We start from the raw sequence: 22,867 nt of genomic DNA, 5'->3' as shown, positions 1-22,867 counted from the left end.
AAATGTGGAAAAAGAAAAAGGAATTGGTATCTCACCTGTTCTTGGTGGATATTTTGGGCCCTTGGGGTTCCTGGCCTCCAACCAGCGCCCGTGGCTATCCGGCCTCGTCACTTCCTCCTGGCTGGCTCGCCAATTTTTGTGACTCGTCTGGATGTCCAATGAACTATACTTCTTTAAATAAGTATAACACTTATATCAATGAATTGAAGAGTAGTCACGAAGAATCAATGATGAGACAGATTCAGCTGGTTCACGCTTTAAGGTCAAAGGCCGTACATGAATACCCCAATCACATGCTTTAAGGTCAATCACAGTTTAGGGTTATTCAGGTTTCAGGTGTTTCTCTCCCGGCTTCAGTGTTTGGACTTGAAAACATTCTACCTCGAATAGCGTTCAATCAAATGATTATTAGTCCATCTACCTACGTCTAATACTATTCAATCAAATGATTATTAGTCCATCTACCACTACAGTAGCCAACGTCTGACGTGACAATCTCATGTTATGTTAATGATCACTTGGAACCCTTTCCAACATTTGAAGGATACGAAAGAAACGAAAATTAAAATAGAGCCAAGTAACCTCTACTGCTCAGTAGAAGCAAAACAAGCAAAATAGGAACAAACCAGAGCAGGATCAGCTGATCTCTGTGCAACACCATTGATGTGTGTTATCTCTGCAGATGAAGGTGTGTGTGTGAGCTGATGTGGACGTGAATTCAGCAGAATGGACCAGTGTGAGGACGGAGAGGAGGGAGTCCCTCCCTCTAAAAGCTCTCTGTGTGGGGAACATGAGAGTCAGAGCAAAGTTCAGAGGTAAGATGAGCATGAGCATCTCTAACTGTCCGTAACTCTTCTGCATGTCAGAGCTCAAGACTCACCAATCATTATTACAGGAATCAACCTGGACCTGGACCTGGATCTGGACCTGGACCTGGACCTGGACCCGGACCCGGATCCGGACCTGGACCTGGACCTGGACCTGAACCCGGACCTGGACATGAATCCGGACCTGGACCTGGACCTGGACCTGGACCTGGACCTGGACCTGGACCTGAACCTGAACCTGAACCCGGACCTGGATCTGGACCTGTACCTGGACCTGGACCTGAACCTGGACCCGGACCTGGACCTGAAGCCGGACCTGGACCCAGCTGTGTGTCCTTGAGGAGCGACCATTCAATGGACTGGTTAATTAAATTTAAAAGCGACCAACATTCTGCTGTAAAGAGGTCAGTGTATCTAAATGCTGGCAATGATTTATGTTTAATACTTTTTGAATAGACTAAATATTTTTATCTGTATAACTTCATTTTCATATGAATAGAATTTGTATATTTTGAACTTTTGTCTTCTATAAGGGTCCATGAGAAAGGAGACTCTCTTGAACAGGAACCCAGCTGTTTGTCCTTGAAGAGCGACATGTCACATGAAAGATATATTAACTTTAAAGGAGACCAACATTCTTCTTCAGAGAGGTGAGATGTATTGAAATGCATTAAATGTATTTAAATCAGTCCTCGTGTTAGGAAATGTCCCCATGTTTCTTCCTGAGTAGATCGTGTAGTCCTGGACCCCTGTGGTCCTCCATCACCTGATGTTGATCTGAGCTTCCACCTCATAGATCTTTATCTCCTGTCAGGAGCTTTTTCCTCTGGTTGACACATCTGGAGGTCTTACCTTCCAGAGGACTGATCCTGATGATGATCCAGAGTTCCTCAGCTGCTTCATGTCTCCATCAGTTGTCCGTCTTCTTGCTCTCATAACTTTTCTTGGAGCAGAACTGGATCTTGTGAATATGTGAATGAGCAGAGCTCTCACTGAGGTCACGTGTAAGTTCTCGGTGGGATCAGCAGGACTAGTAAACCTTCACCACCAACAGTCCTCTGATGGACTGTCCTCATCCACACAGGACTTCATGGACCTTCAGCTGGTGTTTGTCTCTGTGAGGACAGACATGATGTGAGCTAATTCTTCCTGGTTCCTCCACAGAGTGGACCAGCAGATCTCAGAGTCCCCCAGTGGTCCATCTGTCCAGCAGCATCAGACACAGCTGGACTCCATCGTTCAGGTCTGAACATGAACAACAAATGCGTCTCCACCTGTTCTGTTGATGTTTGTCTCCATGCTGGTCTCTGGAGACCAGTGGACTGTCAGTCTGTCCAACATGGGTCTGATGTTTGTCTCCATGCTGGTCTCTGGAGACCAGTGGAATGTCAGTCTGTCCATCATGGGTCTGATGTTTGTCTCCGTGGTTTTATTATGATTGTGTCCTTCATGTGGTCTTCGTTCCAGCTGCTGGAGGACAACATTGTCCTGTTTGTGAAGAACGAGCTGAAGAAGATCCAGAGGGGTCTGAGTCCAGAATACCCAGAATCCCTAGAGCATCTGTTGCAGGGTGAGGATGAAGAGCAGAGGAGCAGCAGAGAGGCGTTTGTGAAGATCACAGTGAACTTCCTGAGGAGAATGAAGCAGGAGGAGCTGGCTGAGCGTCTGCAGAGCAGTAAGAGGATCTCTATGAACATTTAAGCTCCTGGATAAATGACCCAGAATGCCTCAGGAGATGAACAACATTCACAGATCAGCCACAACATTCGCCCCCACATGGTCATAGTGTCAGTTCACATCCTGATTCTTTAGGACAATGAAGTTGAACTTTATAAAACACTAATTGGTTTCTTTTTTCCAATTTTATTAAGGTTCTTTTGCTGCAGTTTGTAAAAAGCGGCTGAAGTCTAAGCTGAAGAAGAAGTCCAAGTGTGTGTTTGAGGGGATTGTTAAAGCAGGAAACCCAACCCTTCTGGAGCAGATCTACACAGAGCTCTACATCACAGAGGGAGGGACTGGAGAGGTCAACGATGAACATGAAGTCAGACAGATTGAAGCAGCTTCCACGAAACCACACAGAGCGGAAACAACCATCAGACAGGAAGACATCTTTAAAGCCCCACCTGGAAGAGATGAACAAATCAGAACGGTGATGACGAAGGGAGTGGCCGGCATCGGGAAAACAGTCCTAACACAGAAGTTCAGTCTGGACTGGGCTGAAGGCAGAACCAACCAGGACATCCAGTTCCTGCTTCTATTCACCTTCAGAGAGCTGAATGTGCTGAAAGACAGAAAGTTCAGCTTGGTGGAACTTGTTAATCACTTCTTCACTGAAACCAGAGAAATGTGCATCTTCGAAGAGTTCCAGGTCGTGTTCATCTTTGACGGTCTGGATGAGAGTCGACTTCCTCTGGACTTCCACAACAATGAGGTCCTGACTGATGTTACAGAGTCCACCTCAGTGCACGTGCTGCTGACAAACCTCATCAGGGGGAACCTGCTTCCTTCTGCTCGTCTCTGGATCACCACACGACCCGCAGCAGCCAATCAGATCCCTCCTGAGTGTGTCTCCATGGTGACGGAGGTCAGAGGGTTCACTGACCCACAGAAGGAGGAATACTTCAGGAAGAGGTTCAGAAGAGAGAAGTCCACCAAAATCATCTCCCACATCAAGACATCACGGAGCCTCCACATCATGTGCCACATCCCAGTCTTCTGCTGGATCACTGCTACGGTCCTGGAGAACGTCCTGGAGAAAGTCCTGGAAACCAGAGAGGGAGGGGGGCTGCCCAAGACCCTGACTGAGATGTACATCCACTTCTTGGTGGTCCAGGCCAAACTGAAGAAGGTCAAGTATGACGGAGGAGCTGGGACGGATCCACACTGGAGTCCAGAGAGCAGGAAAATGATCAAATCTCTGGGAAAACTGGCTTTTGAGCAGCTGCAGAAAGGAAACCTGATCTTCTATGAACCAGACCTGAGAGAGTGTGGCATCGATGTCAGAGAGGCTTCAGTGTACTCAGGAGTGTTCACCCAGATCTTTAGAGAGGAGAGCAGCCTGTACCAGGACCAGGTCTTCTGCTTCATCCATCTGAGTGTCCAGGAGTTTCTGGCTGCTCTTCATGTTCATCAGACCTTCATCAAGTCTGGAGTCAACCTGCTGGAGGAACAAAGAAACACCTCCAGGTGGTTTAAAAAAAGAGCAGAGACTGACCTCTATCAGAGTGCTGTGGACAAGGCTTTACAGAGTCCAAACGGACACCTGGACTTGTTCCTCCGCTTCCTCCTGGGTCTTTCACTGGAGACCAATCAGAAACTCCTACGAGGTCTGCTGAAACCAAAACAAAGAAGATCACAGAACAATCAGGAAACAGTTGAATACATCAAGAAGAAGATCAGTGGGGATCTGTCTGCAGAGAAAAGCATCAACCTGTTCCACTGTCTGAATGAACTGAATGATGGTTCTCTGGTGGAGGAGGTACAACGATCCCTGAGGTCAGGACGTCTCTCCAGAGATAAACTGTCTCCTGCTCAGTGGTCGGCTCTGGCCTTCATCTTACTGTCATCAGAAGATCTAGAGGTGTTTGACCTGAAGAAGTTCTCAGCTTCAGAGGAGGTTCTACGGAGGCTGCTGCCGGTGGTCAAAGCCTCCAAGAAAGTTGTGTAAGGACGAACACGGACACATCTGTTTCAGTTACAATCACATGTTGTGTTCTTGGAGGAAACCAGTTAAATTCACTGTTCAACTAAGTTCAGGTTCATGTGGGACCAGTTCTCATCAATGATTCATCTCAGGAACTTTACATGCAGAGAAGAGAAACGCAGCGATCACTATGATCAATACTTATTGATTATTAGTTGAAATAATCAGTATTCATTGATATTATATAATTTACTTCTTTATTAAATGACATAATCAACTTTTAAATAACATGGTTTCTCTTTAATCTCCTCTGCAGGTTGAGTGGTTGTAACCTCTCAGAGGATATCTGTCCATTTCTGTCCTCAGTTCTCAGCTCTCAGTCGTCTAGTCTGACAGAACTGGACCTGAGTAACAACGACCTGCAGGATTCTGGACTGAAGAAGCTGTGTCCTGGACTGGAGAGTCCACACTGTCACCTGGAGTCTCTCAGGTCAGAATCCACCAAGTGTTCAACTGTTGACTGTACAAATCAAATGCATAGCTCAATTTAAAAAGAATAAAAAATATTTTCCATTTTTTACTAAAACAACAACTTTCTGGACAGTGTGAGATAGAACAAATAATCATGTGCTGTTCACATTTTAACACCCCCCACACCCCTTCAGCAAAACTACACACACAATCACAAAAGAAATAGAGGAAAAGGAAACAGTGTCAACACGATAAACAAATTAATAGATCAATTCTAAACAGTCCATTTTATTCTCCAGAGTAAACAAAAATAACTTGAGCTTCTTCTTAAAGCATATCATATTATCTAAAGTCCAAAGGTCTGGTAATTTACTCCACACCATCATCGCTCTGTGATTCATTGCATCTGTTTTAACTTACTTCTCCATGGAGGCAACAGAAAATGACAGAAAAAAATGATAATCTTCTTTAGAGTGTTTCTGGTGTTTTGTCTGGTGTAGGGATGCTGAAACTCTCTATAGCCTTAAGTCAAGTTGAAAACCTATCTTATGGTTTCTTTTTTTCAGACAAAGTTCTGACTTCTTACCTTCCGTCTGACAGTTTCGGCGGTTCTCCCGCCTTCCTCAATCTGAGGAGAAGAAGAAGTCGGAACTTTGTCTGAAAAAAAGAAACCATAGGATATCAATCTGAAGACACAATGAACACAAGACAACAAGTTGAAAACCCTTTATTGACTTATGTCTGTCCGTCTTTAATTACTGCATTTAAGTTCTTAAAATTTTCAAGTCATTTTTTAAAATGTTTTTATTTTAAGCCCTTTGAGTTGTCTTGTACATGAAATGTTATACACAAACTTTCCTAAATGACCTCATGATTTCTCTTTAATCTCCTCTGCAGGTTGAGTGACTGTAACCTCTCAGGAAACATCTGTCCACTTCTGTCCTCAGTTCTCAGCTCTCAGTCCTCCAGTCTGACAGAACTGGACCTGAGTAACAACCACCTGCAGGATTCAGGACTGGAGCAGCTGTGTCCTGGACTGGAGAGTCCACGCTGTCACCTGGAGTCTCTCAGGTCAGAATCCACCAAGTGTTCAACTGGTGACCATTAGAATTGTTTGCTTGGTTGTTTTATTAGATCCCCGTTAACTGCTGACCTTTCACAGCAGTTTCTCTGGGGTCTCATCAGAATCATCAGCTTAATTACAACATTATCATTAATTAAAATACATGAACAAAATGCTCACAACTCAGAGACAACAGACACTAGGATACCTGCTCAAAGTACAAAAATAACATTATAATCAGCACAATGGCATTTACATTTTCTCATCACACTCTCAAACAAAATATTAAGAAAACTCAAATGCAAAGCTCAATTTAAAAATAAATAAAAAAAATTCAATGTTTTGCCAAAACAACAACTTTCTGGACAGTGTGAGATAGAACAAATAATCATGTGCTGTTCACATTTTAACACCCCCCACACCCCTTCAGCAAAACTAAACACACAATCACAAAATAAATAGAAGAAAAGGAAACAGTGTCAACATGATAAACAAATTAATAGATCAATTCGTAACAGTCCATTTTATTCTCCAGAGTAAACAAAAATAACTTGAGCTTCTTCTTAAAGCATATCATATTATCTAAAGTCCAAAGGTCTGGTAATTTACTCCACACCATCATCGCTCTGTGATTCATTGCATCTGTTTTAACTTACTTCTCCATGGAGGCAACAGAAAATGACAGAAAAAAATGATAATCTTCTTTAGAGTGTTTCTGGTGTTTTGTCTGGTGTAGGGATGCTGAAACTCTCTATAGCCTTAAGTCAAGTAGAAAACCTTTTTATTGACTTATGTCTGTCTGTTTTTAATTACTGCATTTAAGTTCTTAAATTTTCAAGTCATTTTTTAAAATGTTTTTATTTAAGCCCTTTGAGTTGTCTTGTACGTGAAATGTTATACACAAACGTTCCTAAATAACCTCATGATCTCTCTTTAACTTCCTCTGCAGGTTGAATGACTGTAACCTCTCAGAGGACATCTGTCCACTTCTGTCCTCAGTTCTCAGCTCTCAGTCCTCCAGTCTGACAGAACTGGACCTGAGTAACAACAACCTGCAGGATTCAGGACTGAAGAAGCTGTGTCCTGGACTGGAGAGTCCACACTGTCACCTGGAGTCTCTCAGGTCAGAATCCACCAAGTGTTCAACTGTTGACCGTTACAACTCCATCCATCCATCCATTGCCCGCCGCTTATCCGTTCCCGGGTCGCAGGGGCAGCAGTCTCAACAGGGATGCCCCAGACTTCTGTCATAACCTGGCCCATAGGCCATGACAAAAATGGAACACAACACAGCACAAATAAATATATGCTATTTATTTTAAAGAAAAATACGGCAACGCAAAATAAATCAACTTGTGAGGTGTGGAGGTCAGCATCAGTAGTGTCAGTGTGTGTGAATGTGGAAAATGTGTGGTGCGTGTTGTTAAGCAAAATAGAATCAAAACCAAGCAAATAAATGGGGCTGGCAGGGAAGAGCGAGCCACACTGAAGGCAGGGAGGTTTTATAGACTGGAACACTGGGCCCAGGTGCTCCAAATCAGCCCAATCAGCTCATCTCACATCAGACTCCTCAAAGACAAATAGAGAGAAAGTTAGACATACCCACAATTAGACAGGGTCATCACACTTCCTTCACCCCAGACACTTCCTCCAGCTCTTCCGAGGGGAGTCCGAGGCGTTCCTAGGGGTAAACTCCAACACATGGCGGCTGAGCTGAGGGGCTATAAACAAGCCCAAACCAGCCCGCTGCCTCTCACCCTGGGCAACTCCAGAGTAGTGGAGGGTCCAGCCCCTTTCAAGGAGTTGGGTTTCAGAGCCCAAGCTATGTGTGGAGGTGAGCCCGACTATCTCTAGCCATTACAACTGTGGTTGATATTGAAAGATTGTTGATGTGTTTCTGCTGATCCTCTGACTTTTCCTTCAGCGCCATCATCAGGTGAACACGAGGACAGAGTCAGCTTTAGTCTCAGAGCTGTTCTCTCAGAGTCTGCATGTGTGTTGTGTTGTGTGTCTGCAGGCTGTCAGGCTGTCTGATCTCAGAGGGAGGCTGTGCTTCTCTGGTCTCAGCTCTGAGCTCCAACCCCACCCACCTTAGAGAGCTGGACCTGAGCTACAATCATCCAGGAGAGTCAGCAGGGAAGCTTTTGTCTGCTGGACTGAAGGATACCCGCTGGAGACTGGACACTCTCAGGTAGGAAGACAGAAGGACATCAGTGTGCTGGACTCTTCATGGTGTTGTTGTGGACATCATCTTTGTGGCTCTTTGGATTATGTTGAGGCATTTTTTATTAATTGCACCGAGTAAAATACAGATACCTACACCCGATATGTGGATGCTAGTCCTCTTAGAGGAAGGTATTTACAAAAGAGATGTGACCCTTTCATATGCATTTACATGTTTTATATCCCCCTGTTCTCATCATGTTCCTTACAGCTGTTGGCCTTTTGTTACAAACCATATAATGTCTGAATGTTTTCCATGACACTTTGAGCAGAGATCTTTGAGCAGACGGAGCTGCTGCAGCTCATCTGGTGCTGCAGCAGAGCTGATAGAAGCAGTTCACAACTCTGAGCCGTTCTTCACCCAGTAAACATCCCATAACCACAACAGTGGGGTTTTCAGGCCCATCACAGCACAATAACAGCTGCACCTTCACTCGACTTCAGAGATTCTGCATTCAAGTGCATCTGTCCAAGTGTTGGACTGTTCCTTCATCAGTGTGTGAGAGCCATGTAATGTCCATGTTTGCTGAAAGAGACTGAGCTGGTCTGACGCTCCTCCTCCTTTCAGGGTGGAGCCTGCTGGACAACGATGGTTGACACCAGGTCTGAGGAAGTGTAAGTGTGTTTTTATTTCATTCACACGTTCAACAATCTTCTCATTGTCACTCATTCATGAGTCCATCAATGATCAATGACAGATCAATAATGGCCGGGTTTCCCAGATCCGACCTCTCTTAAGGACTTAAGAGAGGTTCAAAGAAGGTTTCACTTAAGAGAGAACCCTAAGATACGGGTGTTTCCCAGATGACTTCTTAACACCGTTCTTTAGTTTCGCTCTTTCAGAAGCTCTTTGGAGCAGCTGTCCGGTTCTGAAACCAAATCAATCGATGCCAGGCAAATCGATCACCGATCACTATCAGCGCATTTTCACACGCAGCACTGCTACCTAACGCACTAATTCACTGCTGCCTGTGCGTTATAATGAAAAATTAAGATGATAAATATAATTCAATGACCCTTTTTCATCCAAACGGTGTGTTACTCCGTTATTTCTGGCTACAGTGAGGCTTTTTTCCCCACACGCAGAGACCGGGAGGAAACGTAGTGGGCGTGTGTGTGCGTTCAAAAACATGACGGTCATGAGCCAAGAGAAGGCGAGTTTCGCAAATCGCAACGTGGAATTACAGCAATCCCTGGTTTTTCGCAGGGGTTATGTTCCAAAAAGAACCCGTGATAAGTGAAATTATTTTTACAATTATAGAGGGCTTCTAATTGCAGAGATCAGAACCGCCTCGCACGTATTTCTCCTCTTCTGAATGATGCTGCATCCCAACTCGCGCTGTAGCGTCTTTTTATCCTAAACCCTGCGGTGCAGGTGGGTTTTTTCAAGAGAAGAAAATAGTTATGGGTCGTTGTCTTCGCTCTTTTTTCTTCTGGGCAAAAAGATTCTTTAATATAAACCGACACCATTGATTATATTTGAGACTGTAATGAACGATTCATCAAAGGATCCCGTTCTTCAGCTGCTGCTTCCCTGTCATCACATAGGTGCGCTCGGGTTCGGGCTCGGGCAGGAGGATCGGTGTCACGGCTGTCTGGACAGCCCGGTCCGACAGCACGTCCAGGAAACTGAAGTGCTGACGCACGAATGCGTTCATAAAAACAGTTCTGCTTCGCGCACGGCGACGCGGTTGATTTGCAGCGAGAACATGCTGTATAGCAGCCAAATTATCAAATAAATGATATTCATGATGATCGTTTTATTTGTGCGTAATGCATAAAGCATATACAGGAACACACTTGTTATTCCTTATTTTTCTTTTTTTTCCCCCTTTGCTGTCACCAATAAATGCTAAACAATATAAATCTAAAGTATAAAATAGATAAAAATTTGTGCGGGGTGCATTGTTTTAATATCTCATTGCTTGGTGTAATATTGATTTGCCTGACGCGGCTGGATCTGTGAGTCTTTGTTCACTAAGATGGTTGTAAAGACTGGGTCAGCAGGATCTTTCATTTCCTTCTTAATGAAAGAGATTCTTAAGCTAAGAGCGACTCTGGGAAACGCGATTTTCTTTCACAGGCTCCTTAAGAAGGTTTGAAAGAAGTCTTTCGCTGTTAAGAACTACTTAACCGATCTGGGAAACCCGGCCAATAACTGCTGCTGGGTTGTTTGTTCTCTCCATCAGATTCCTGTCAACTCACCATTGACACAAACACAGTCAATAACAAGATCAAACTGTATAACAACAACAGGAAGATGACACGTGTGAAGGAGGATCAGTCATATCATGATCATCCAGACAGGTTTGATTACTGTCCTCAGCTGCTGTGTAGAGAAGTTCTGACGGGTCGCTGTTACTGGGAGGTCCAGAGGAGAGGAGGAGTTTCTGTATCAGTGAGTTACAGAAGAATCAGAAGGAAAGGCGGCACTAATGACTGTAGGTTTGGAGGGAACGATCATTCCTGGAGTCTGTTCTGTTCTGATGATGGTTGGTACTCTGTCTGGCACAATAACAGAGAAACATCTTGCTCCTCCTCTTCCTCAGTCTCTGACAGAGTAGCAGTGTACGTGGACGTTCCTGCTGGAACTCTGTCCTTCTACAGCGTCTCCTCTGACAGACTGATCCTCCTCCACACCTTCAACACCACATTCACTGAACCTCTCTCTCCTGGGTTCGGGTTCTGGCCTGGTTCTTCCGTGTCTCTGTGTTGAGTTCAGTCTCCAGAGTCTCCTCCTGTCAGAGAAACTGTCTCTGTTGGACAGATAGTTGAGTCTGTACATGTCTGTCTCTGTTTCCATCAGAACACCTGAATCACACGTTGGTGAAACTGTTCTGAATGATTCCTTGGAAACTTCTTCCTCTTCCGGTATTTTAAAGGTGGAAGCTGCCGTTATTCCAGGATCCACATGTTGTTCATCCGTCTGTTCCCAGGCAGAGCTTCACAGTGAACACCAGCACGTTTCTCTGCAGCTCAGTTCAGCTGAGATCATTCAGCTGCTGTTAGTTTGCTGCACATGTGACCAACTGTGATGTCAGAGAGGAATCACTGATCTGCAATCAGCCGAGATGAAGTTACAACCTGCTGACAGATCTGAGCACAAGATTGTTGTGCAGCCAGGGTTCATCCTGGTCTTTGTTCACACTACATTCTGTCCCAACCAGGACGTCACTACTGGACTGTCAGGTCTCTGTCATGGCAAATTTGTATGCAAGTTTATTGTATGAATGAAATGATCCATCCTTCATCTAAAACTGCTTCTTCATGTTCAGGGAGTCGGCCTTTTTGATTTTATACTGTACTATAATGATTTTTAAGTATATTTGTCGGTAGAAGGAGAAATCAACAACAATTTATGTCCTTACATGGTTCTTAGAATGTAGAAGAACTGGACAAACCCTCCATGATGTCACTCGTAGGTTTTCTGAAGAGGGGTTCTATAGGCTCGTCTTCCTCCTACTGCGCCGTTCCATGTTGTAAACGGGAGGAACAAACTGGTCTGGAAGCTGCAACACCAACTAAATCAGGATCACTGACCTTTGTGAACAGATAGCTACTTCAAGGTTCCTGAACAACTAGAAAGGCTACTTGCAGGATTTAACTTTTTGAATAAAGTTCTCCTTTGATTTGATATACACTCATTAAAAGCACTGCCTCAACATTTCCTCACAATAATTATCAAATTGATTTATCATGCTAGGAAACATATTTCAGCATGAAACATTTTTTATTTGTTAATCAATTTAATTTGTTCAAATTGTCAATGATCACTTCTGTAACATTTTAGTAGCAAATCATGAACATCATCAAATCAAGTCCCATTTATATGAAACTCAACCACCATAACACTTTTAGCAAGTCATGAAGTCCCACATCTGTAGAAATGATCAGGTATAAAAAGAATCAGAACTTCAAAATCCCCACATTTGTACTAATAATCAAATATGTAGCACTGATGTGAAGGTTTGCATGACAGATTGGTTGATTTAAGAACATCCAGCCACCAGGGGGGGCTGCTGCACTCGATCCCGCTGAGTGCTGCTTATCGTGGTAGAAGAAGAGAGACAATGATGAGAAGCTGGATGATGTGGATGAAGCTGTTATATTACTTTGTGTCATGAATCTGATGTTTTTGGTTCTGTGTGCGTCCAGAGAAACATAAGTTATATTGTTGTTTATTGGAAGCACTTCTTTGTTGTTATATTTTATAAGTCTGCCGCTGAATATTTCCAGCAGTGTTATTTACTTCACTAATCGTTCAAATTGAATTTATATTATGTTATCTGAATGTCACTGACTGTTTTCTTTGTTGCTAGTTAAATGTGAAAGTATCTCATGTATATGATGTTCATGCTAATAACATTATTATTTGGATTGTGTGCTATGGTTAAACATGTGTTTATTGCTGTTTATCGATTTCTATTATTCTTTGGTTTATTCCAGAACCACACACACACACACCACACATGTAAGTTCACTCTCTAGACTGGATTAAAGCACTGTAAAGGAAATTGACAGCTTCCTGCCTCTTTATTTAAGTCTTGACATGCACTTCACGATTAGAATACAGAGAAAGCCAGTGTACAACTGTTAATCATTAAGCCTCCATAAATTATGGTCCTTGGAGACGGATAAGGTAATTACGAAGTGATAATGGCTTATGTTCCCCCAAGTGAAGATGTACGTCCACACCTGAATGATAGAGGCAACTGAATGGAGGTATAGAGAGGGATTTGCTGAGATGACAGCCCTCACCCGGCGTTGGGGCCACCATCACCAGGCCGCCCAGTGTAGGTCGAGAGTCCTATGCAAGACATGCAAAAGAAAACATCTCAAGGCCTTGCATGAGGTGAATCTCCAGCCTGGCAGGAATGAGCTCCAGCGGATGCTGTTGATGAGTTTCACAACTTTTTCACAATACAACAATATTAATAATAACTAGAAAATTTCCTCGCAGAAATTTCGAGAGTGCCACGGGGGACTGCTGCCCATTTGTGTACATTGCTGCACTAATAAAGGTGAAGGACACAAAACTAAGTCCGATGACACCACCCACGACTCTCTATGTCAAACCATTCAAAAGTTATAGCATTTACTGCGGTGTATTTACTGTGTGTGTGTGTGTGTGTGTGTGTGTGTTCGCACTTGCTTACCTATTCACCAGTGGACCTCAGCGTTGTTACACACTCATGAACATTGGACCTCAAAGCCAACAGGGGACATTTTTCAGGTCCTCTGATGGTCATGCTTTAAATCATGCCAAAATCATGTCTAAAACCCTCTGGTAAATCTTTTAATATTTTTGCCAAGAGGGGACCTGAAGGTGTGTGAGTGTTAAACTCTAAACTCAGCACTGCTCCTGCTGGCTGGAGCAGGGATTGTAACGATTAATTCACACACGTCGTTTTTAACACTCCCCCATAGTGTGAATGGCTGACAGCAGCAGGCAGCCTTTCAGACTGTAGAGGGGATATTTAACAGGCTACTTCGTGAAGAAACCAGTGTCTTGAAACATGATTTATTGGTTTTGTGACAAAATATTAAAGGCTCTGCTTTATTGGATGTCTTAAAGCAGCACAATGTAACTTTCAGCTTTTGTTGAGTTTGGCGGGTCCTTTGGACAAAAGCGGTAGTGCTTTACCAGAAAGAACACTACGTTTCCCATGAGCACCTGCGCATACTGCTGGAAAACTCCTGTCCCCGTTGCGTGCATTTGTTTTGATAATAAAATAAGACGGGACTGACTTTCAAAACTACTTTTCTGTTTTAAGCGGTCGTTTGCAGGATGGATAGCGAAGAGGTAATGTATCTATTTTTGTCTAACCAATATACATGACGATGTTGAAAATCACTAAGTTCAATTTGGTTTTATTAGTGAAGTCACCCCCGCCCCCTTGTGCTGTTTCAGTGAGATAATGCACCCCAAACTACAAATGTTTTTTAGAGGGACTTCGTCATAAATCAGTAGTCCAACATACTTACTGACAAAATAAAAAAATACTTTATAACCTATGAATAACTGAATGCCCATTCCTTATATTTTGCAGATCAGCCCTGCACAATTTTACAGTTCTCAGGAAAAGGCGGTGGGTTGCCTCCCTCCTGATTCTCCCCTCTGTGGGGTTGCCGGTGGCCTGGGTTCCGGGCTCTTCCGTGTCGGCCTCTGGTCTCGCGGGTGGCGGGGTTGCTCCCCCCCCCTCCCCCACTATAGATACACTTCAGGTGGAGCTTTGTTTGGTTTATTACACACACACACACACACACACACACACACACACACACACACACACACACACACACACACACACACACACACACACACACACAGCCACTTAGTCACATGCATATACACAAACATACACAGCCACACAAACATATACATACACACACACACACACACACACACACACACACACACACACACACACACACACACACACACACACACACACACACACACGCATTATCATATACATACACACACACACACACATAGACATACACACTGGCTTGTTCACCTGCATGCTGGCTCTCTAGTTTTTGGGGTTAGGTAGCGGTAGCGGTAGCTTAGCTCAGACTGCGATCAGATCTCAAGATTTAGGTCGATTGCTGTTGTTGTTTTGGTTGGCTCCGTGCCGGTTTCGTGTTTTGTTTGTGGTTTTTTGTTGCAGATTTCCAGTGCTTGACGTGTGTTTCCGTGTGTTCCTGCTTCCTGGATTGGCAGTGGATGTCGTCACCCCCCTCCCCCCTCCCCCCCACAAAAAAAAGAAAAAAACAAAAAAATCACTGGGTTTGTATGTGTATATTTATGTATGCGTATATATATGTATATATATATTAATTATAGTAATAATGCACTTATATATGCTTTTGGTTTCTACCGTCATGGTATCAATCATTAATATGTGTGCAGACAAGGATAAAAAAAAAAAAAAAAAAAAAAAAAAAAATCATCAGGAAACAACCAAACTGTAAAACAAATCTGTTATTAAATCAGGTTGCTATACTGCTAATCATCTTCAAAGGAAGTTAAGTAATATCTTGTGCCCTCTTCTGAACAGAAATAGTTCATTAGTTCTTGATCCTGTTCACACTAAATACTGTGAATCAGACGATATTAGGTCAGCAATACTTGCTGAGAACTTAATGCATACCATGTTAAATTGCTGTTCCTTGGCAATACCTTAATGTTAGTATCAATATTAGTCTATTTCCTGAATTGTTTGTTTTGTTTTTGTTTTTGCTTAACTTACATATATCATGATAGGTTGTCATTGTGTCTTCACAATACACCCCACATTTCAAAAAGCTGCAATGACAACATTGCTGGTGTCACTTTACTAAAAAGAATAACAACACTATAGATTAGACTGTATTTAGTGTATTCTCTTAAGAATTATCCATTTTGCTTATTTCTTTTTTAAATTAATCCATGCTGGAGTGTGATTGTCTAAGAGCGAACGTGTGTCATTATGTACCAGTGAACAGTGGACTCAGGTCGTTTTATACAGTTCAAGTGGGGACCTTTTTTCTATAATGTAAGTCAACAAACTACTACAATTAATCAAGCACATCCAGTGTTTGTGAGAACTGGTCAGATTATTTTGGGACTGAACAATTTTAGTTTTTTTTTAAGGTCTAGTCAAAGTGTGATGTCACATCAGTCCTTAGTGATTTATTAAAACTGAAAAGAAAGAATCGTACTGCGGTGGAGGGTGAGGGTGGAGGGTGAGGGTGGAGGGTAAGTTGATAGTTCAGGGGTGCTGGTGGGGGTGAGGGTGAGGGTGGAGGGTGAGGGTGGTGTGAATTGTATTTAAATTTAGTTAATTCTGTGTCATTGTAGGAAGAGGAGTGCTTGCTACCGAACCGATTGAGCAAGGTTTTTTTGTGTTGGAGTACAGGGGGAAATTCATATCAGCAGAAGAATGCAGATCAAGGAACTACTCGGAGACACAGAGTACATTTCTGTATGAGTTTGATTGGCAAAAACGCCAGTGGTGGCAAGTAGGCCTATATGATATGTATTTTTAGTAGCAATTATGGAATTCTTGTTTAGACCTGAAACATGCTTAAATATTTGATGAACAAATGATGAAAATACTACACCTAATGTACTTTAAATCTCAAGTGGCTCTTCTAACAAAGCTATTAAGATATATATGAAGATATATTTTATAATGTTTATATTTATTTGATGTATTGTTTTTTGTTTATTTTGTTTTTAGTATTGATGCATCAAAGGAAGACAGCTCCCTTGGAAGATTAGTCAACGACAACCACAAATCTCCGAACTGCGTCATGAAAAAAGTTATAGTGAACAACAGGCCCCATTTGTGTCTGTTTGCTGTGAGGAACATAGTAGGGACTGAACTTGATTACAACTATGGTGATTCAAAATGGCCATGGCGTCAAAAGGTGATGATGATCACGCATTGGTTACACTACATGATTGTTAAAGATGTTAGTTTCACTTCACACAACTTGAGATGAAATGAGAATCTTTGAGTCATAGTAAGACCAGTGTTCAAAGTATATTTTTCTAAAAAAAATAAAAAATACAAGGTTGAAACCAGCATTTAGAACGGGGTGTGTTGGTGAAAAAGAAATCTGCTTTACAAACTTAAAAATATTCCATCCCTTTATGTCATTATTATTATATAAAATGCATCCTTAGGTCAGGTGTCTTTGACGACATGAAGAGTAATTAACCATAGTAGTAGAGTAGTAACATACTGTTTCAAATGCAGATTTTATGTGAGCTAACTTTTGTGACTGCAAGTATTTGCAGACTCATGATTCCTGTCAGAGCTGACTGTCTTCTTCTTTTATGTCTAAACACAAGGGGACATCCAAGCAGGCGCAAGCAGCAGAAGAAGAGATGGCTGTGCCTCCTGTTGATCTGTCCTCCAAGGTTTATGATGAAGATGATGGGCCAAAGGTAATGGAAATAATGAATGTGATTGAGTTCTTTATAAAGTGCATTGATAACTTGACATACCAGTTTCTATTTGATCTCCATTTAGCTAATTGGTTTCACACACACAAGGTTCAGGTCATGTCTTAATGGGGCCCTGTTAGATATTCTTCCTACAAAAGGGTTTTCCAACTTTTCTCTTCCACACACACACCAAGTTTCAGTTCATGTCCTTACATGGGCCCTCCGTATGGACCCCTTTATAAGTGATTGTTAACCTACAGGACAACACTTGTCTGCATCCAAACTAGAGTGTTTACAATTACAATAATTAACTTTCTGAGCTTCTGCATGATGAAGAAAATATTTTGAAGTGAGATCCCTTTTTAGGCCTCTGTTGGGATGTTAAGATAGGGAGACTTCTAAGACTGACCCTCGTGGGGTCCTGGATTATAATACTGTTGTGAACTGTAAGTATTTCCAGAGTCATGATTCCTGTCAGAGCTGACTGTCTTCTTCTTTTATGTCTATACACCAGGTGACATCCAAGCAGGCGCAAGCAGCAGAAGGAGAGATGGGTGTGCCTCCTGTTGATCTGTCCTCCAAGGTTTATGATGAAGATGATGATGATGATGATGGTGCTGAAGATGATGGGCCAAAGGTAATGGAAAGAATGAATGTGATTGAGTTCTTTATAAAGTGCATTGATAACTTGACATACCCGTTTCTATTTGATCTCCATTTAGGTAACTGGTTTCACACACACAAGGTTCAGGTCATGTCTTAATGGGGCCCTGTTAGATATTCTTCCTACAAAAGGGTTTTCCAACTTTTCTCTTCCACACACACACCAAGTTTCAGTTCATGTCCTTACATGGGCCCTCCGTATGGACCCCCTTATAAGTGATTGTTAACCTACAGGAGAACACTTGTCTGCATCCAAACTAGAGTGTTTACAATAACAATAATTAACTTTCTTAGCTGCTGCATGATGAAGAAAATATTTTGAAGTGAGATCCCTTTTTAGGCCTCTGTTGGGATGTTAAGATAGGGAGACTTCTAAGACTGACCCTCGTGGGGCCCACAGCTTGGATCCCCCATTCTGTGTTTTTTTTCTGTAAATGGATGACACCTTTCACTTCCAAAGTAACAAGTAACCTTTGGATTACCAGTTAAGTAAATAAAAGGTTTTCCTGTACTTATTTTACACACTTTCTTAACTGCTGCATGTTGAAGAATTGTTTTCAAAAAAAGAACTGTTTAGCCTCTTTTCTGATGTTAGAAGTTTATGAGACACCTCATGAAAATAGTTGTACTTGGCCAAAGGTTTTATGCATTTCTTTAGTGCTGCACAATATATTGCAAATGTATCTTCATTGCAATATCAACATTATACAATATCCATATCACAAACGACTGCTTAAACCGTAATATGTTGTAATATCTGTGTGATGCATTTACCCTCTGCATGACAATGTATTTGGCCAATCAGATGGGGCCATACTGCCCCATAGTCCTGCTCCCAATGTTCATATGTACAGTTGTGCTCATACGTTTACATACCCTGGCATTTTCCACTTCTTAATTACAATTTGAACACTGCTGATTGACGTTCTCAATTTTTTCTACATCCCTTTCCTTTTTTATACAGTTCAATTAACTTTTCCCATAGATCCTTTGACAGTTCTTTTGCTTTCCCCATGACTCAGAATCCAGAAACATCAGTGCAGCACTGGATGAAACATGCAATGGTCTGTAAGGAATCCAGAAACTCACTGACTTTTTGTACACACACACTGATTACAAGCAAACAGACCACAGGTGAGGATGGTTACCTTTAGTAGCCATTCAAACCCGTTTGTGTCAACTTGTGTGCTCATTATCAGGCCAAAATCTCCATAGTATGTAAACTTTTGATCAGGGTCATTTGGGTAGTTTCTGTTGTCATTATGATTTAAAACGAGTAAACACAGTTTGACATTAAATGGCTTCACCCAACAACCAAACATGAGTGAAAAAAAAGTTTTTTTCTTTTCTAATTACCTGAGCCTCATTACAAATAACTGCTTATCACAAACACTGATGCAAACAGTCTAGCACTGATAGTGAAATATGTACAGTCCACCGCACCACAGTATCTATATGAGATGGTACGCTCAACCTCTCTGATTATTTTGTCTTAAATGATGTTTAGGAATTTGCTATCAGATGATCATCCCTGGTGGATTATTTTGACACTGATGGAACCGATGAGGATTGTTTAAATGATCAGCCATTGGCTCCATGCTGAGATGGTGGTGTTCCAAAGTTGAGAAGGACGAAAAGCATTTGGGTATGCCCCTGACACTTAAAATATCAGTAATTTATTGATCAGTCATTTACCCCTATAATCTGCTCTGCTGTTGCGGCTCTGCTATTGCGGCTCTGCTGTTGCTTGCTTGCTGATTGGGTAACATACTGTGTCACGCATCGCGTCACTTCCTGGTGTTGCGGTCTGTTGCTGCTGCACGGCGTGGAGGCTCAGATCTCTCCCGACTTTTTTTGTCTAAAACTTAGATTGTTTTCTGGTAAAATAGCACTATATCTGGTACATTACTGTACTACTACTTTATTTCAACACTCGCTCATTTTCTCTTACGTAACTTTCACTGTCACCAAACACCGATACATTTTCTGTCCGTTAGCCTCTGTTAGCATCTTAGTGTGGCCTCTCCGTCTTCCACCGTTTCACCTCCTTGCTGCTCAGTGTGTGAAATGTTTAGCTATTCCTCTGCCTCCTTTAGTGAAGATGGTAAGTCCTTAAAATGTAGTTTATTTGCAGGGTTGGAGGCGAGGCTCAGTCAGTTAGAGGTAGCCGATAGCCTCCTCAGCTAACCAGGCTAAGCTAGCGGCGGACCAGCCTGTAGCAGCTGAGGGTAGCCGCTCCCCTGCAGCTCCCAAGCAGCCGGCCAGTCAGGGCCAGTGGGTGACGGTTCGGAGGAAGCGTAGTCCTAAAGGGCGCACGGAACACCACCACCCCCTTCACGTGTCTAACAGATTTTCCCCACTCAGCGACACAACCTTTGAGAAACCGACCCTGGTGATTGGCGACTCCATAGTCAGGCATGTGAAGCCGACTCCAGGGACCATAGTTAGGTGTATCCCGGGGGCCAGAGCGGGCGACATAGAAGCAAATTTGAAGCTACTGGCAAAGGGTAATCATAAATATGGTAAAGTTATCATCAATGTCGGAGCTAATGACTCCCGTCTTCGCTAGTCGGAAGTCACTAAAATGAATATTGTCTCGGTGTGTAACTATTCCAAAACCATGTCGGACTCCGTAGGTTTCTCTGGTCCCCAATCTGACCAGCAATGACATCGCTGGTTGTATCGGTGGTGTTCAGAAAACGACGTGGCCTTTATTGACAATTGGGAAACATTCTGGGGAAAGCCCGGTCTGATTAGAAGAGACGGCATTCATCCCACCCGGGTTGGTGCTGCTCTTGTCTCTAGTAATTTGGCCTGTTTTATTAGACCCTCTCCCTAACAACGCAGGGTCCAGGCCAGGATGCAGAGCTGTAGTTTAACAAACTTCTCTGCTGCTTCTCGAGGACCAACGCCTGCCAACAAAACTGTAGGATTGCATTATGTCATTGGCGACTCTAAAACTGTAGGATTACATGATGTAATTGGCAACTCTAACCAGGTGCCTAGCAAAATAGAAGTGGTTGCAGTTCCCCGCCCTCCAAAAGTTCACCAGGTGCGGCGTTATAGAGGCGTTAACCAAAATAATCTTGTAAAAATTAAAACCAATGCACATTTGGTACCAATAAGAGACCGAAAAATTAGATGCGGACTACTAAATATACAATCGTTAAGCTCCAAGTCTCTGTTAGTAAATTATATAATTACAGAGAGTAGGAGTGATATTTTCTGCTTAAAAGAAACATGGTTACAGGAGGAAGAGTATGTTAGTTTGAATGAATCGACTCTGCCCGGCTATTTTAATCATCACATTCCTAGAAATATGGGCCGAGGCGGAGGAGTCGCAGCAATTTATAACTCCAGTCTCCAAACAAAAATTTAACCTAAGTCCAATTATAATACATTTGAAAGCCTCATGCTTAGTCTGAAATTTCCGAGCTGGAAATCAGAGAAGCCAGTTGTGTTAGTGATAGTGTATCGGCCCCCTGCTAGTGCTTATCTAGAGTTTCTGTCTGAATTTTCAGATTTCCTATTCTGGATTATTGATCAGTACAGATAAATTCATCATAGTGGGTGATTTTAATATTCATATGGATGTTGAAAGCGATAATCTTAAATTGGCTTTCAATTCTCTTCTAGAATCAATGGGTATCTCACAAAAAGTGGACGGGCCGACGCATTGTTTTGATCATACTCTCGATCTCGTTCTCACCTACAGTGTTGAAACTGATGATCTGTTGGTGTCACCTGTAAACTCCCTTTTACCCGACCATTATTTAATAACGTTTGAATTTAATATTATCGATGTTGAAGTGCAAAGCAGGAGGTATTATTTTAGCAGATGTTTGTCTGATGAAGCTATTGCTAAATTTAAGGAGGCCATTGCTCATCTTGCGACAGTGGAAAATAGTGAAGCCTCTACTGAAGCAATAGAGGCCAGTGAACTGGGTTCTACCTCTGATGCTGATGTTGATTTTCTTGTTAGTAACACTGCTGATCTGTTGCACTCAGCTTTAGATGAAGTTGCTCCTTTGAAAAGGAGGGTTTCTAGCCACAGGAGCTTAACTCCCTGGTATAATTCAGATATTCGCATGTTGAAACAAAACGTGCGTAAAATGGAAAGGAAGTGGCACTCTTGTAAGTCTGTAGACTCCTATCGTGGAAAGATATTCTAAGCCAGAACAGCTTATTATTCAACGTTGATAGAGGATAACAAAAGTAACCCACATTTTCTGTTCAGCACTGTAGCCAGGCTGACAAAGAGTCACAACTCTGTTGAGCCGTGCATTCCTGCAGCTCTCAGTAGTGAAGACTTTATGAGCTTCTTTAACAGTAAAATCAGGCTCTGACTTGACTCTAGACTGTTTTGATCCTATAGACCTCCCTGAGCTGACCTCACTCGTTATTAAAGCTAAGTCTACCACATGTATGTCAGACCCCATCCCGACTCGACTATTCAAAAATGTTTTTTCTCTCATTGGTGCGACAATACTGGACCAAATCAACCTATCCCTAAGCTTAGGATATGAACCACAGGCTTTCAAAGTGGCAGTAATTAAACCTTTACTTAAAAAACCTTCTCTTGACCCAGACACCTTAGCTAACTACAGGCCAATTTCCAACCTTCCATTTGTGTCTAAAATTCTGGAAAAGGCAGTTTCAAGCCAGCTATGTGACTATTTGTATAGAAATGATCTGTTTGAAGTCTTTCAGTCAGGGTTCAGAATGCATGCCGGATGAAACAGAACCGTTAGTTAAACTTCAGGCATGTCTTAGGTACATCAAGGACTGGATGTCCAGAAATGTCTTGCTTCTAAATTGAGATAAAACAGAGGTTATCATTCTTGGTCCAGAGCATCTTAGGAAGAGACTAGATGGTGTTGCGATGGCTTCCAGTGCAACTGTGAGAAACCTTGGTGTCATTTTCGATCAGGATTTGTCGTTTAAACCATATGTTAATCAGGTTTGTAAAATAGCGTTTTTCCATCTCCGTAATATTGCAAAAATTGGGAAAATCCTCTCGCAGAGTGATGCAGAAA

General features: G+C 42.4%; 1 protein-coding gene across 1 annotated transcript; it reads left to right on the top strand.

Moving 5' to 3' along the window:
• The first annotated feature begins 1,032 nt into the window (after positions 1-1,032).
• LOC133448236 (NLR family CARD domain-containing protein 3-like) lies at positions 1,033-12,712 on the top strand. The gene is made up of 9 exons (XM_061726578.1): positions 1,033-1,231; positions 1,361-1,477; positions 1,992-2,070; positions 2,295-2,502; positions 2,699-4,490; positions 6,954-7,127; positions 8,022-8,195; positions 8,796-8,842; positions 10,417-12,712. Exons 1-9 carry the CDS (start codon positions 1,182-1,184, stop codon positions 10,941-10,943), a joined length of 3,168 nt encoding a protein of 1,055 aa, XP_061582562.1. The 5' UTR covers positions 1,033-1,181; the 3' UTR covers positions 10,944-12,712.
• Positions 12,713-22,867: the final 10,155 nt, after the last annotated feature.

The sequence above is a fragment of the Cololabis saira genome, chromosome 8 (genome assembly GCF_033807715.1).
Source record: "Cololabis saira isolate AMF1-May2022 chromosome 8, fColSai1.1, whole genome shotgun sequence".
In the NCBI taxonomy this organism is placed as follows: Eukaryota; Metazoa; Chordata; class Actinopteri; order Beloniformes; family Belonidae; genus Cololabis; species Cololabis saira.
This window is presented reverse-complemented; position numbering and strand designations above follow the sequence as displayed.

Coding starts and splice junctions, on each gene's coding strand:
- LOC133448236 (XM_061726578.1), top strand. CDS start 1,182: ATGGACTGGTTAATTAAATTTAAAAGCGACCAACATTCTGCTGTAAAG. Junction 1,478..1,991: donor CAACATTCTTCTTCAGAGAG/GTGAGATGTATT, acceptor GTTCCTCCACAG/AGTGGACCAGCAGATCTCAG. Junction 8,843..10,416: donor GACACCAGGTCTGAGGAAGT/GTAAGTGTGTTT, acceptor TCTCTCCATCAG/ATTCCTGTCAACTCACCATT.